Source organism: Antechinus flavipes, chromosome 2 (assembly GCF_016432865.1).
Source record: "Antechinus flavipes isolate AdamAnt ecotype Samford, QLD, Australia chromosome 2, AdamAnt_v2, whole genome shotgun sequence".
NCBI lineage: Eukaryota > Metazoa > Chordata > Mammalia > Dasyuromorphia > Dasyuridae > Antechinus > Antechinus flavipes.
In genome coordinates, this window is record NC_067399.1 from 112,580,819 (window position 1) to 112,594,541 (window position 13,723).

Sequence of the window (13,723 nt, forward strand, 5' to 3'; positions counted from 1 at the left end):
CAAAAGATATCCTTCTTCTTACCTCAAACTGCACCTTAAATCCCACCCCTAGCTTTTTGTAGGCATATTTCTGTTGTCATTGTGTTGTTATCCTGCATTTATTCTCTTTTCCTTTTCTTTTCTTTTCTTTTCTTTTTTTTTTTTTTTTTTTTTTTTTGTTGTTGTTGTTGTTATTTAGAGTGTTTGAAAAGCAAACAATCTCTTCAATTCTGGTTTTGTTTCTAAAAATATTTCACTTTCCTCTGGAATAAGTATATATCTATATTTTGTCCAGTATGGTTATTTATGATAGGTTATTCCTGGCTGCATCATTTCTTTTCAGAACACACTTTTTCATTTCCTCGTCCTTTTTTCTAATAGATGCTGAATAGTTATTTGAATATATCTTGAATTATTTGAATATACTTTCCTTTGTACTTTTCACCTGATAGCTTGTAGAACTTTTTTTCTGAATTGAATTATTAAATTTAACTACTATATGTTTTGAAATTTGTAGACGAGATTTTTTGGTTAATTTTTAGATAATCTGAATTCTTTCATTTGGAATTTTATTTTCTGTGTTCAAAAATTCAAGTAAGTTCTTTTTTTATTATTTTCTTTTTTATGATGTTAAAGTTTTTCTTGCCTATGCTGTTCATTTCAGAGACTTATGATGGTTAGGTTGTCTTTGTGTATCTTTTCTTCAAGTTTAGTATTTTTTGGTTTACATAGTGAAATATATATACCTTTAATGTTCTTGTTATTTTTGCTTTTTTTTCTTCTAGATCATCCTTCACTTCGTTACTTCTGCATTCCTAATCTATCCTCCATTCTTTTGTTTGATGATATTAGCCATTGCAGATACAAGTTTTTCTGTTCTATTGTTTTTTCTTTTTCTTTTTCTTTTTTTGCTGTTCTACTCTTATAATTCTCATTTCTCTTTTAAGCCACTTAGGAATAGCTTCTTGTTGTTGCATGTTCTCAAATTCCACGGTATTCTATCTCTCATCAAGTTTTGGCTAATTTTTGTTTGTTTTATAGTATTCACAAGTTCTTGAAATCACTTATGAAATCTGGAAACTATATATTCTTTTGTTGTTACTATCCATCTGTTTTTCTTCAAGGTCTTTGAGACTTCTTAAAATCTTTAATACTTTCAATCTCCCCCTTCTCCCCGCCCACCTTTTGCCCTATTACTTTCTGACTTCCTCTTATCTGACTGAACTCTTACTGAGTTCTAGATCTCAGAACCACCCAGGCTCCTCCCATTCTTGGCAATTCAATCTTCACCCTAAATTTTTTCCCCAATTGGCTTTTGGATGACCAGAGCTAATCCCAGTTGGATGCTATGCTTTCCCTTGCACTTTAGTGCTGTACAACGTCTCTCACATATGACATCTTGTTCTGGTGACTGGTCCCAGTCCCTCTTTTTCTTAATTATTTGGTTCAGCACTGGCAATTTAGCAATGTACTAATTCTGTACCAGTTCCAATACTGATTGGTATATTCAGGCTCCAGCCCCTGGCAGGCTTTTACTCCAGAAGGGTAATAGTCAAGACGGTAGTCAAGACCTGAGCAAAATTCCACAGCCTGGAGCTATGTTGCTATAGCAGTAGAAGGAGGGAGAGGGGACCAAGGTTGTTTCTTTTTTTTTTTTTTTTTAAGAAAATTTATATTTTTCCAATTATATGTAAAAACAATTTTTACATTAATTTTTAAAAGTTTTGAATTCCATTTCTTTTACTTTCCTCCCCTTTTTCCTCCTTTAGAAGGCAAGCAATTTGATATAAAATATAAATATGTAATCTCATGCAAAATGTATTTTCATATTAACCAACATGGAAAAGAAAACACACAAAAGAAGAAAAAGTTTTTTTTTTTTTTAATATGTTTAGTCTCACCTGCATTCAGACTCCATCAAGCATTTTTCTGAAAAAAAATTCTTGGATCATTGTGTTGCTGAGAATCTATAAATTATTCACAGTTGATCATTGTAAATATTGATGTTACTGTGTGCAATGTTCTCCTTATTCTGTTCACTGGGAGTTGGTTTTGCTATAAACTTTTGTTGTTAATGCATCTTTGCTGCCGTTAGTGTAAGAGATAGGGGAAGGGTACTATCATTTCGTGATTTGGTATCATTTCGTGATTTGACCATGGAAACAGCTGAAATTACTTTATCTTTGGTGCCTAATTTCTATTTTGGAGAAGTTTGAAAAGTTGTAGGAATAAAAGTAAATGTCTAGGCTGCTATCTTTTTTGATATTCACATTCTTCAATGCATTTCTTAAAAGGAGTTAACCATTTATAAAAAAAGAAAGAAATTTAAAGTGAGACCAATTAATGATTGTATTATATAATTTAAATTAATTATTTTCCTTACTTATATCATTTCACTAAGAGGTTATCCATAATGATGTGGTTGAGATAACAAATGATATGCACCAAATATTGAGATTTGGTGATTAATCACCAAATGTTGGGGTTTGGTCATATGAAGATTCACAATGCAGAGACATTTTTTCCTTTGACAAAAGATGTTTATTTAGGAAGTGATGTTATTGACAAAATGAAGAGATACAATAGACAGCAGTAGTGGTAAATATTAAATAGAATTGGGAAAGCATGTAGCAAAGAATGATGGAAAAGATAAGTTCCTAGTGTAACTCACAATTATCCAGAAGAAAGGGAACACCCCATGAGGTTGGAGTATTTATCCCTTGGCTAGAAACGCCCTAAAAGAGTTAGTGACTAAAAGGAGAAATACCATAAGGCATAGTGGGGGATAAGAAGAAAAACACCATGAAGCATGGTGGGAAGATGAGAGATACCATGTGGCATAGAGGGAGGGGTGAAGGGAAAGATATTATGAGGCAGAGTGCTGTCCATAGTGGACCATACCAGTGAGGATCAGCAAAGATGACATGAGTCATGAACAAATTTATAGGGGAAATTGAACCTCAGGAACATGGCTGAGATTTCTGACAGATCCTGACAGATCATGACCTCTGCAGAGAGTGGGCCTCATGGATTTGATTATAACTTGAATTTCTGACTGAAAGACCTCCCCAGAGAATGGGACCAAAGGGCTAAACTGATTCCTATCAATGCCTGCTCCAGGGAGTAATTCCATCAATATTTCATATATAATTACAAGCCAAATAATCTATGAAATTAAAAACTTTCCCTATTTGTATTGATAAATTTGAGTTTTTCAATTATACATAATAACACCATTAGATGTATTTTTTTGTCCTGATCTGTGATTTCATTATATAGAATTCAACCTTAACATATTCTCAGAGAGTTGCCTGTACCACTAAGAGGTTAAATGACTTGTCCCAGGAGATGTCAGAAAAAAGACTAACAAAAAAAAAGCCTTGTCTCCAAGGCTTGTACTCTTTCCATTACTCATGTTGTTTCTTTGTTATTTAAGATAAGAATTATTTTTACTGCAGAATATTAAAACGATATTTTCTTGAGTGAAAGTTGCTTTAATTTAAGAGCCAGGTCAGTATTCTCTCCTTCATATCCCATAAGGTTGTTTCTAGGATAAAATGAAATCACATTTATGAATACACTTGAAAACTCTAACTTGACATGAAAATATAAGATATTTTGTATCTGTTTTTGCCTTCTGGGAGTTAAAAAGCTTAAAATGATTATCAACAATTCTTTTATTTTTTCACATAGGTCAAATCCTTTTTATGAACCCAAACTAATCCCTACTCCAAATAATTGGGTGAGTCCAACTCCAGAACCAGAAACTGAAAAGAAAATGAAAAGAAAGGCCCCAGAGCCACCAGGACGCTTCCCAAGGACAGAAGGAAGGACAAGAGAGATCACTGTGGTCTCTGCAGGAGCCGATCTCACATCTTCACCTAAGGTAGGTTTTGGTATTTAATGAAATAAGTGTTGACCTTTTCATGCCTTTTTTTCCCCAAAGTTTAAACAAAAATAAATATAAAACTTGTTTTACCATACTGTTACCTAAATGAATGTATTTATATGTAATTTAATGGGTATATTGTCATGATTTATGTCCACACCAACATAAACACATTAGGTGTATATTTAAAATTTTGTGAGTGCTCTTATGAAGTCAATAGAAAAAAAATAACAAAAGCAATAATTATTACAGCATTGGTAGATGTAGCTTAAAGAAAAAGTTCTAAGATGTATAGAATCATTTTTTTCTAATATAGAGTAAGGAATAGAAATCATCTTCTAGTAAGCTTATTTGGTTCAGAAATGCTTTGTTGAACTGAGAATTTCACTTGGAAAAAGTTGTTTTCTGATTGATTAATACTCACTTAAATCTTGATCTGCCTTTTTTGCACATAGAATTTAATGCATAATAATTAATATGGAATGAGAAAGGAAAATTATTTCAAAAACTGAACAGAGCCTGAAACTTTTAAATAATTTAATTTTAAATAAGTGTTCTAAATGCAATAAAAATGTTGTTTTTTAATTTTAACTTTTCATAGTTATAACTTTTGTAAAGCTAACTTCTTCAATCTGTAATATTTATTCAAATAATTCTATAGATAATGCTTTTTTTCTTACTTCCTAATAAAAAAGAGCCTTTTTTTTTTCTGCTTTTAACATTTGAAAGATCATTTCAAAACCACTTTTTACTTTTGGAGATTTGCAGTCATTCAAAGGTAACAGAAAATTGCCCCTCAAAATTGCTAATCAAACTTAAGAAGAATCATTTATAATTTTTTTTACCACATCATATATTTTTCCTTTTTCCTTATATAAGCAGCTAATTGTATTTGTACATGTACTTAAGCATTTACAAGTAGGAAATAAAATATCAAAATTATATGCATGTGTGTACATTCATATGTATGGTCTAATTAAATGCCAGAGTTTTTCTTCTTCTTCTTTTGGTCTATAATTTATATCATTTTACTTGGCAGTTTGGGTATGAAGTAAATTTTGTTTAAGCAAACCATAAATATCTTTTAATGATATAAAGCACTCATAAATTAAAGAGAATTAAATTCTATACTTTACATAGTAATCATTTTAAATAGACATATGTAAATAATCCCAGATCAGGCAATAGTAGAAAGAGACTGCTGAAAAAAGTAGAGCAAATCAATTATGCTTAAAAGCACTAATAATAATGAAGTGATGATAATAATAAATATGATGCTTATAATATAGTATAGTATATGAGTATTTTTGGGAAAAGGTTATTCCACTAAAATAGCAAAAATATGAGTTAGGGACCTCATTATAACACTTTCAGACAAACAATTATACCAAATAGATAAAAAGGAAATAACTTTAGGAATTAAATACAGTATTAGAAAAGATAGACATGATAAATTTCTCATGATTGTTTAATAGGTAGATAATGGAATGTGTATATTTCTCAGCTGTCAATGACAGCAAATTGATCAAGTACAATAGTAATATTAGATCATACTTCACAATAAATTCCTTACAACAAAAGGAGAAAAACAAAAAGATTAAAAACATTCAAACTTAAATGGATATTAAGTGATTTAATTCTGAAGAATTAAGGGGTCATTAAACAAATTATTTTTTAAAATCAGATAACTTCATTAAGGAAAAAAAATATCAAGGAGACAATATACTAGGAATTTTCAAGTACAAACATAATAGTCCTTTATCCCCCCTACTTAATAGTATTTTTTCCAATTATATGTATAGATAGTTTTCAACATTCACTTAATTTTTAGCCAGATTTTTTTCCCTCCCAACCTCTCCAAGATGGCAAGCAGTCTGATAGAGATTATACATGTATATTCACATTAAACATACTCACATATCGTTCATGTTGTGAAAGAAGAATCACAACAAAAGGGAAAAACCATAAGAAAGAAAAAACAAAAAGTGAAAATAGTATGGTTTGATCTATATTGAGATGCCATGGTTTTTTCTCTGAATGTGGATAGCATTCTCCATCATGAGTCTTTTGAATTCAGTCAGAATAATCCTTAGGGAAAAATTCATATCTCTAAACATTTTCATCAGCAAAAGAGGGACAGAGCAAACCAAGGAATTGGGTATGCCACCAAAAAAAAAAAAATTGACTAAATAAATAAAACTAACCAAATTTGAATTTAGATATTTTTAAAACAAAAATAAAAAACATTAAAATGATAAAATAAGGAATTAGTTTGTAAGATATAAAATAAAATGTAAGGCAACATGTGATGACCATGTTTAGCACCCAGAGTATATTAAAATCAGCCGGAGTCAGAATAAGGGAAAATCCTTGATCTTTATTCTTTGCGGAGTGAAGGGGAATGGCGATACAAAGTGAGAGCAATCTCAACATGAACCCGGCCAGCAGTGCCCCTGCCTCTCTCACTCTACCCACCAAATCGTCTGCAATCTCCTATACAATACACCCAACTTGCACAGAAAGTGGGCAGGGCCATTCTTTCTCCAAGCATATATTAATAGAATATTGTCCAATTGCTAATCAGCCTCAAGTGCTTGGGACTTCATTGCAACAAGAGCTTCAAGAGTTTCAGCCCATTACTGTAGCAAAAAAATTTTTTAAAAAATTACCATTGATAAGAAAAAGAACATTCACAACAAATGAAGAATTTTTTAAAAATTATTTGCTATAGAGGACCACAAATAGTGGGGAACTCTGGGAAAGGTATACTTGAAGCAAGGATTCTTACAGCAGGGTGTTTGTTTACTCAGTGTGATTGATAAGATAATGGATCTCTAGTTCACATATACTTAGTGTGATGTAATGATGTAATGGTTCTACAGTTGGCACATGCTCAGTGTGCTATAGTGATGTAATCGTACTAAGGTATTTAAGGGCTGAGAGGACTTGAAATAGACAGATTCCAGACTCCATCCTTGACCATCCTCGTGGTGCCTCTCGTGCCTTCATCACTTCTTCACCTAAAACCAAGGCCCAACCAGAGATCCTCCAGAAAGCGTCTGGACATTACAGTTTGCCTGATTATATGCCAATAAAAATGATACTTTAGGTGAAGTGGATGAATAATTATAAAAATGTATATTTATCAAAATCAACCAAATAATAAATAGAGAATTTAAATAATGAACAAAATCATCCCAAAATAGATATATTTATAGGGGAACTATATTAAACAAAGAAAAACTAAGTCTAACATTACATTAATGGTTTACAAAAATGGATTAAGAAAAGATCTTATAAAATTCCTTCTTTGAGCCAAATATAGTCTTATGTAAGATACCCATAAGCCAGGGTGAGATAAAAGTGGGAAAGAAAATTATTGACCAATATTCTTAAAGGAAGATGTTGGAATCCTTACAAAGTGTTAAGTCATTAGAGTAGATAGAGATAATAATTATCTAATTTAGCATGGTTCAGTATGATTGATCTGATCCTACGAGATATTTGGGCCAGAACTTAAAACAAGGTACTAAATACAATGTTTGTGTTCACACCTGTTGGAATCCTTACTAACTGCTAAGTAATTAGAGTTGATCTAATCTTACAAGAAGATGTTTTGGCCAGAACCTGAAACAAGGTACTAAGTAGAACTAATTAAGACAAGGCTTGTGTTCACACCTTTACTCATTGGAGTTCAATGAGTTCACACCTCCCTTAAAGTCATTGGGCCAGAGAGCACTATGGGAGAAAACCCATAATCCCATTCTCTCAGAAGAGGCAGATAAAAAGCCAGCGATGAGGGATCTATGGCAGAATACATTTTTTCCTCTTGGCTGGCTGATCGCGCTGGACTCGAGAGGAACGACTCTGGTGCAGAGAACACTTTTGACGGATTTCAGTGGAGCTACGCCAGAAGCCCTCTCTCCGCGGCAAGTTGGTGGCTGGGCTCCCCAGAAGGAGATAAGAGAGACCTTCCATCTCTGTCTTGGTTGGAGGCAGAAGAAAGCAGAGGCAGAGGCTGAAGGACAGAACCTTTGGATTTGGAGACATCCGAAGGGCTCTAAGCCTCTAAATCGGCTGTGCTCTGAGAAGAACAAACTCCAACATTTGAACTCTAACACACACCTGTAGAGAGCTTATATAAGTAAGAAGCTCTTAGGGCCAGAGAGCATAATGGGAGGAAACCCATAATCCCACTTTTGGATCCCATAGTCCCACTCTTGGAGAAGAGCATAAATAGAGCTTCAGTGAGCCAGTCAGAGGAGTTCAGCTGAAAAGATTGAGAGGGAAGCGTCAAGTCAGTTCAGAGAGAAGCCCTCTCTCAGAGGCAAGAGAGATTCATGCCATCTTCCACCTTTGTGCTGGCTGGAGGCTGAAGGAAGCAGAGGCAGAAGCAAAGGACAAAGCTGCAAGAGCTCTTAGAACCAAGGAGAGAGAGAGAGGCCTCTAAGAAAACTAACCAGGCTTTATTGAAGGACACAAAAAGATTTGACTTTTAGCACCTGGCTGCATTTGGGTGATTATTACTTTTAACTGAAACTAAAGCTGCCTCCAGAAAACCTCCCCAAGAAACCTGCTGCCAGAGAGAACCATTATATTTTAAAGAAGAACACCACACTTAATGAATATTGATGCAAAGCTTTGGGTAAAATATTAGCAAAGAGGTTAAAATAATAATAAAACCTACTATTTTGAACAGTGCTTTTAGCTTTACAAAGAGCTATCATACCTTATCTCATTTGATCAGCATAAAAATATTGTGAAATAGCATTGTTATTATCTCTGTTTTACAGATGAGGAAAGTGAAGTAACTTGCTTTTAGTTACATAATCATTAAGTGTCTGAAGCAGGATTTGGTCTTAGGTTTTCTTTACTTCCTCCAATGTTTTATTCATTGTATTAACTAATTGTCTCAGGGAATATGCATAAGCAAAAAGAAATAAAAATTGTTACTTTTTATAGATAACATGTTATTTTACTCAAAAATTCGACTAAAAATTAAAATTTTTTTTCAGTAAAGTAATGGGATATAAAACAAATTCATTTAAATTATCAACCTTTCTATATATAACACATTCCAACAGGAAAAGGTATAAAAAGCAATTCTCTTCAAAATAGAATGCATCTAGAGAAACTAAAGATCAAGAATCTCAAGGGAAATGATGGGAAAAAATGAATAAAGACTTAACAGTTTCATATCTCAATCTATACTACAAGCTAACAATAATCAAGATTATTTAGTACTATAAAAATTAGAGAGGTCAATCAGTGAAACCTTTTAGATATATAAGATTCAAAAGTATTTGAACCTGGAAGCCTAGTATTTGATAAATGCAAAGTCCTCAATTGCTGAGATAAGGATTAATTATAAGTATTGGAAAGGATAAGGGAAAACTGGAACACTAATACATTGTTGATGGAGCTGTGAAATGATTCAACCATGCGGGAGAACAATTTAATTATTCGCTAAGGGATATAAAATTATGCATACTCTGATCAAGCAGTGCCATTACTGGATCTGTATCCCAAAGAGATCATAGAAGAAATCACATGTGCAGAAAATGTTTGTAGCAGTTCTTCTTGTGGTGGCAAATGTTGGAATCCTTACTAACTGCTAAGTAATTAGAGTTGATCTAATCTTACAAGAAGTTGTTTTGGCCAGAACCTGAAACAAGGTACTAAGTAGAACTAATCAAGACAAGGCTTGTGTTCCCACCTTTACTCAAAGTCCACACCTTAAAGCTCTTTGGGCCAGAGAGCACTATGGGAGAAAACCCATAATCCCATTCTCTCAGAAGGTTCACATATAAGGCGAGACAGCCATTCCAGAATACATTTTTTCCTCTTGGCTGGCTGATCGCGCTAGACTCGAGAGAAACGACTCTGCTGCAGAGAACACTTTTGACGGACTTCAGTGGAGCTACGCCAGAAGCCCTCTCTCCGCGGCAAATTGGTGGCTGGGCCCCCCAGAAGGAGATAAGAGAGATCTTCCATCTCTGTTGGAGACAGAAGAAAGGCAGAGGCAGAGGCTGAAGGACAGAACCTTTGGATTTGGTGACATTTGGAGAGAGCTCTTGGAACCAAGCAGAGAGATAGGCCTCTAAGCTAACCGGGCTATATTGGGATAATAAAAGATCTGAACTTTTATCACGAGGCTGCTTATTAGGATTCTGTATGAGTAACCCTGATGCTACTACGTCTCCTGGGTGATAAGTCACACATTGACTACCTGTATTAGTGACTGGGATATTATCTACACATTCCCCAGTTTCCCATATCAGTGTGTGGATGGACACTGTTTTGTACATACAAGAAGGTGAAATGGTCAAGCCTACTGTGCCTGGAGGTAAGGGATCCATAGGCTGGAGAGGAACAGATTTCACCTCTCCAGGGGGTATCTCAGTTGTCCCAGCTGCATACAGCTCTATTCTCCCCAATTGTAATTCCCTTCTGCCATCAGGTTGCTTCCTGGCTGGTTGACTGTGTAATCCCCTTCTCCCATCATATGGCTTTCTGGTTGATTGGTCATGTCTGGGTACTGGACTTCTAGGCACTCTCTGGGTGCACCATTGGCTGCCATCATGCCCCAAGTGTTTTTTGCCTTGGGCCCTGGGGCTGGGCCCCTCATCCCGTTTCCCTGAATCTGTCTGCATTCTGAGGCCCAATGGAAGCCTCTGTTGCATTTTGGACATGGGGTTTGGGGTCTTGTTCTCCCACCTTGTCTTCCCATTCTATCTCTATACCAACATTGAGCTTTCAGATGTCCTACTTTTCCACACTGAAAGCATCTACGAGTCTCTCTGGAAGTCCCTTGCCAAGAGGGATTCTGTCTTCTCATGTTTGGATTTTGGGAAGTCTGCATCATAGCCTGGCTATAAAAGGCACCTGTGTCCACTGTGGCACAGCGTCTTATGAGTTCCTCTAAAGGAGCATCCTTGCGCAGTCCTAGTATAATTCTTCTGCAAACCTCATTAGCATTTTCCTTAGCAAGTTGCCTTATCAAGATGTCTGTTATTGCATTTTCTCCATTTGTTCTTATGATAGCTGTCTGTAAACGTCCCACAAAATCTGCAAAAGGTTCATTGGGACCTTGCTCTATTTTTGTGAAAGCATTATTTCCATCTTTCTGTCCAGGGAGAGAATTCCAAGCTTTTATTGCAGCCTTAGAAATTTGCTCATACACTGTTGTGGGATAATAAATCTGTTCTGAACTCTCTGCATACTGACCGTCACCAGCTAGTTGGTCAAAAGTGATTTGTACAATAGCTCCTGTTTGCCTATTGCGTTGGGCTTGAATCCTACATAATTCATGAAACTCCGAAAGCCACAATAAATTTTGTCCTGGTTCTAGACAAGTTTTCGTTATGGATTTCCAGTCATTCGGGGTTAGGATTTCATAAGACAAATTATCCAGTAACATCTTCACATAAGATGATGTAGCCCCATAAAGCGTGCAACCCTTTTTCAAATCTTTAATTTTTTCCAAATTAAAAGGAGTGTATTTTCTCTCTTTTTGACCTGAAGAGTCAATCTTTTCAATCACAGGATATGCATTTATAATAGCTGCCCATTAATTGGGAAATGGCTAAATAAGTTATGATATATGAATATTACTGTTCTATAAAAAGAGAACAAGCTGATTTTAGAAAAGCTTGGAAAGATTTACATGAACTGATGCTGCATGAAGCAAGCAGAACCAGGGAACCATTGTATAAAGCAACAACAAAATTGTATGACAGTCAACCATGCTATACTTGGTTATTCTCAGGCAATTCCAATAAACTTTGTATGGAAAACACCCATATACACCCAGAGAGAGCACTATGGAGACTGAATGTGGATCAATGCATATTATTTTCATCATTTTTTCTTATTTTTTTTTCTTGTGTTTTTTTTCCCCTTTTGTTCTGATTTTTCTCTCCCATTATGAATATACATCCAAACCTAAAAATGAATAAATGCATTTTAAAAATCCTTGCAACAAATTATTCTGATAAAAGTCTCATATCCAAGATATATAATTGATTCAAACACATAAAAACAAAAACCTTTCTACAATAAAAAAATAATCATAGTAGATGAACAAAATTTTCAGAGGAAGTAAAGTAAGGTATCTACATATGTAAAAAAATGCTTCAAATCAATAATAGTTGGTAAAATTTAAATGAAAATAGTAATAAATTTTTACTTCATACCCATTAGATTAACAAAGATGAAATTAAAAGGTAAATTTAAAATTTTGGAAGCAAAAACAGGAACACTAACATTGTTCATGATGTAATAGGCTGAGGCTTGAGTTGATGCACTGAGGTCCAAGCACGTGAGGCTAAATAGTAATTGGACCATACTCTATTAATATATTATATATATGCTTGGAGAAAAAATGCCCTGCCCACTCTTTGGCCCACATCTTTGTCAAAAATCAAGAAGCTAATAGTATAAAGGTCTAGATTTAGAAGTTCTCTAGGGTTACCTGTGGCTCCCCCTTTCTTTTGTTTTTGGAGCAGCGTCTTAATGTCTGTTTTTCCTCTCTACTATTGCCTGATCTTGAGGATTAAAGGGTATGCGAGTGATGTATAAAATCTTCTACTGTGCACAAAAGTGTGCAAAATGTTTGAAGGTATATACAGGACCATTGTCTGTTTTTATTGCTTGTGGCACACCCATAATAGCAAATGCTTGTGTGCGAAATTCAGTGACCATTCGGGCTGTCTCTTTTGCTGCTGGTATTGCAAAAGTGAATCCTGAAAAGGTGTCTACCACAACATGGATAAAAGACAGATGACCGAAAGATTTATAATGGGTCACAAACATTTGCCAGATATGATATAAATTTGTCATCATTTTATTTTATTTTTCCTTAGTTACATGTTAAAACCATTTTGACATTGTTTTTAAATTTTTTGAGTTCCAAACTTTTTCCTTTCCTCTTTCTCTTTCTCCCTCCATGAGACAGTAAGCAATCAGATATATCTGATTGCATTTTATATGCAGTCATGTAAAATATTTCTATATTAATCATTTTGTACAAGAAGACTTGAATAAAAAAAAAAGAAAGAAAGTGAAAAATGGCATGCTTCGATCTATATTCAAGCAATACCCGTTTTTTGTCTGGAGATATGTTTCATCATTACTACTTTGAGATTGTCTAGAATCATACATATGATTGATAGGTGTGACATGCCACGTCAGTTATTTTAGTTTGCATTTCTGTAATCAGTAGTGATTTAGTGTTTGTCTGAAAACTGCCTGTTATATCCTTTGACCTTTGACCATGTGTTTTTATAAATTTGTCTCAGTTCGTTATATGAGGCCTTTATTAGAAGGCCTTGTTTTAAATTTTTTCCTAAATTTTCTACTTTCTTTATAATTTAGGTTATATTGGTTTTGTTTGCATAAGAACTTTTTAATTTTATAAAATCAAAATTATCTATTTTATATTTTGTAATGTTTCCTCTGGCTTCTTTGATCCTAGTCTTCCCATATTCATAAATTTGACAGATAAATTATTCCATGCTTTGCTTGTGGTTTCACCCTTTATGTGTAACCTTACCCAAATATTACAGTATGAGATGTTGGTTTATTCCTAGTTTCTGTCATACTGTTTTGCAGTTTTTCCAGCAGTTTTTGTCAAATAATGAGATTTTGTTCCAAAACTTGAATCTTTGGGCTTATATACTAGATTACTGTGGTCATTTACAATACTGTAATATGTATTCCACTGATCCCCCCACCATCTTATTTCTTGTCCAGTAACAAATTGTTTTGATAATACAATTTGAGATCTCGTACAGCTAGATAATCTTTGTTGATATTTTTATTCCATTGAGTCCCTTGACATTCTTGAGCTTTTAT

At 34.2% G+C, this 13,723-nt stretch overlaps 1 protein-coding gene across 15 annotated transcripts in view; it reads left to right on the forward strand.

Moving 5' to 3' along the window:
* The window catches only part of EHBP1 (EH domain binding protein 1), a 394,259-nt gene that overhangs the window by 207,432 nt on the left and 173,104 nt on the right, over positions 1-13,723 (forward strand). For all 15 annotated transcript variants that reach the window (XM_051975359.1, XM_051975374.1, XM_051975362.1 and 12 more), the window contains one exon: positions 3,673-3,865. In XM_051975359.1, coding sequence (XP_051831319.1) covers positions 3,673-3,865 — 193 coding nt within the window. The remainder of the gene's footprint in view (positions 1-3,672; positions 3,866-13,723) is intronic.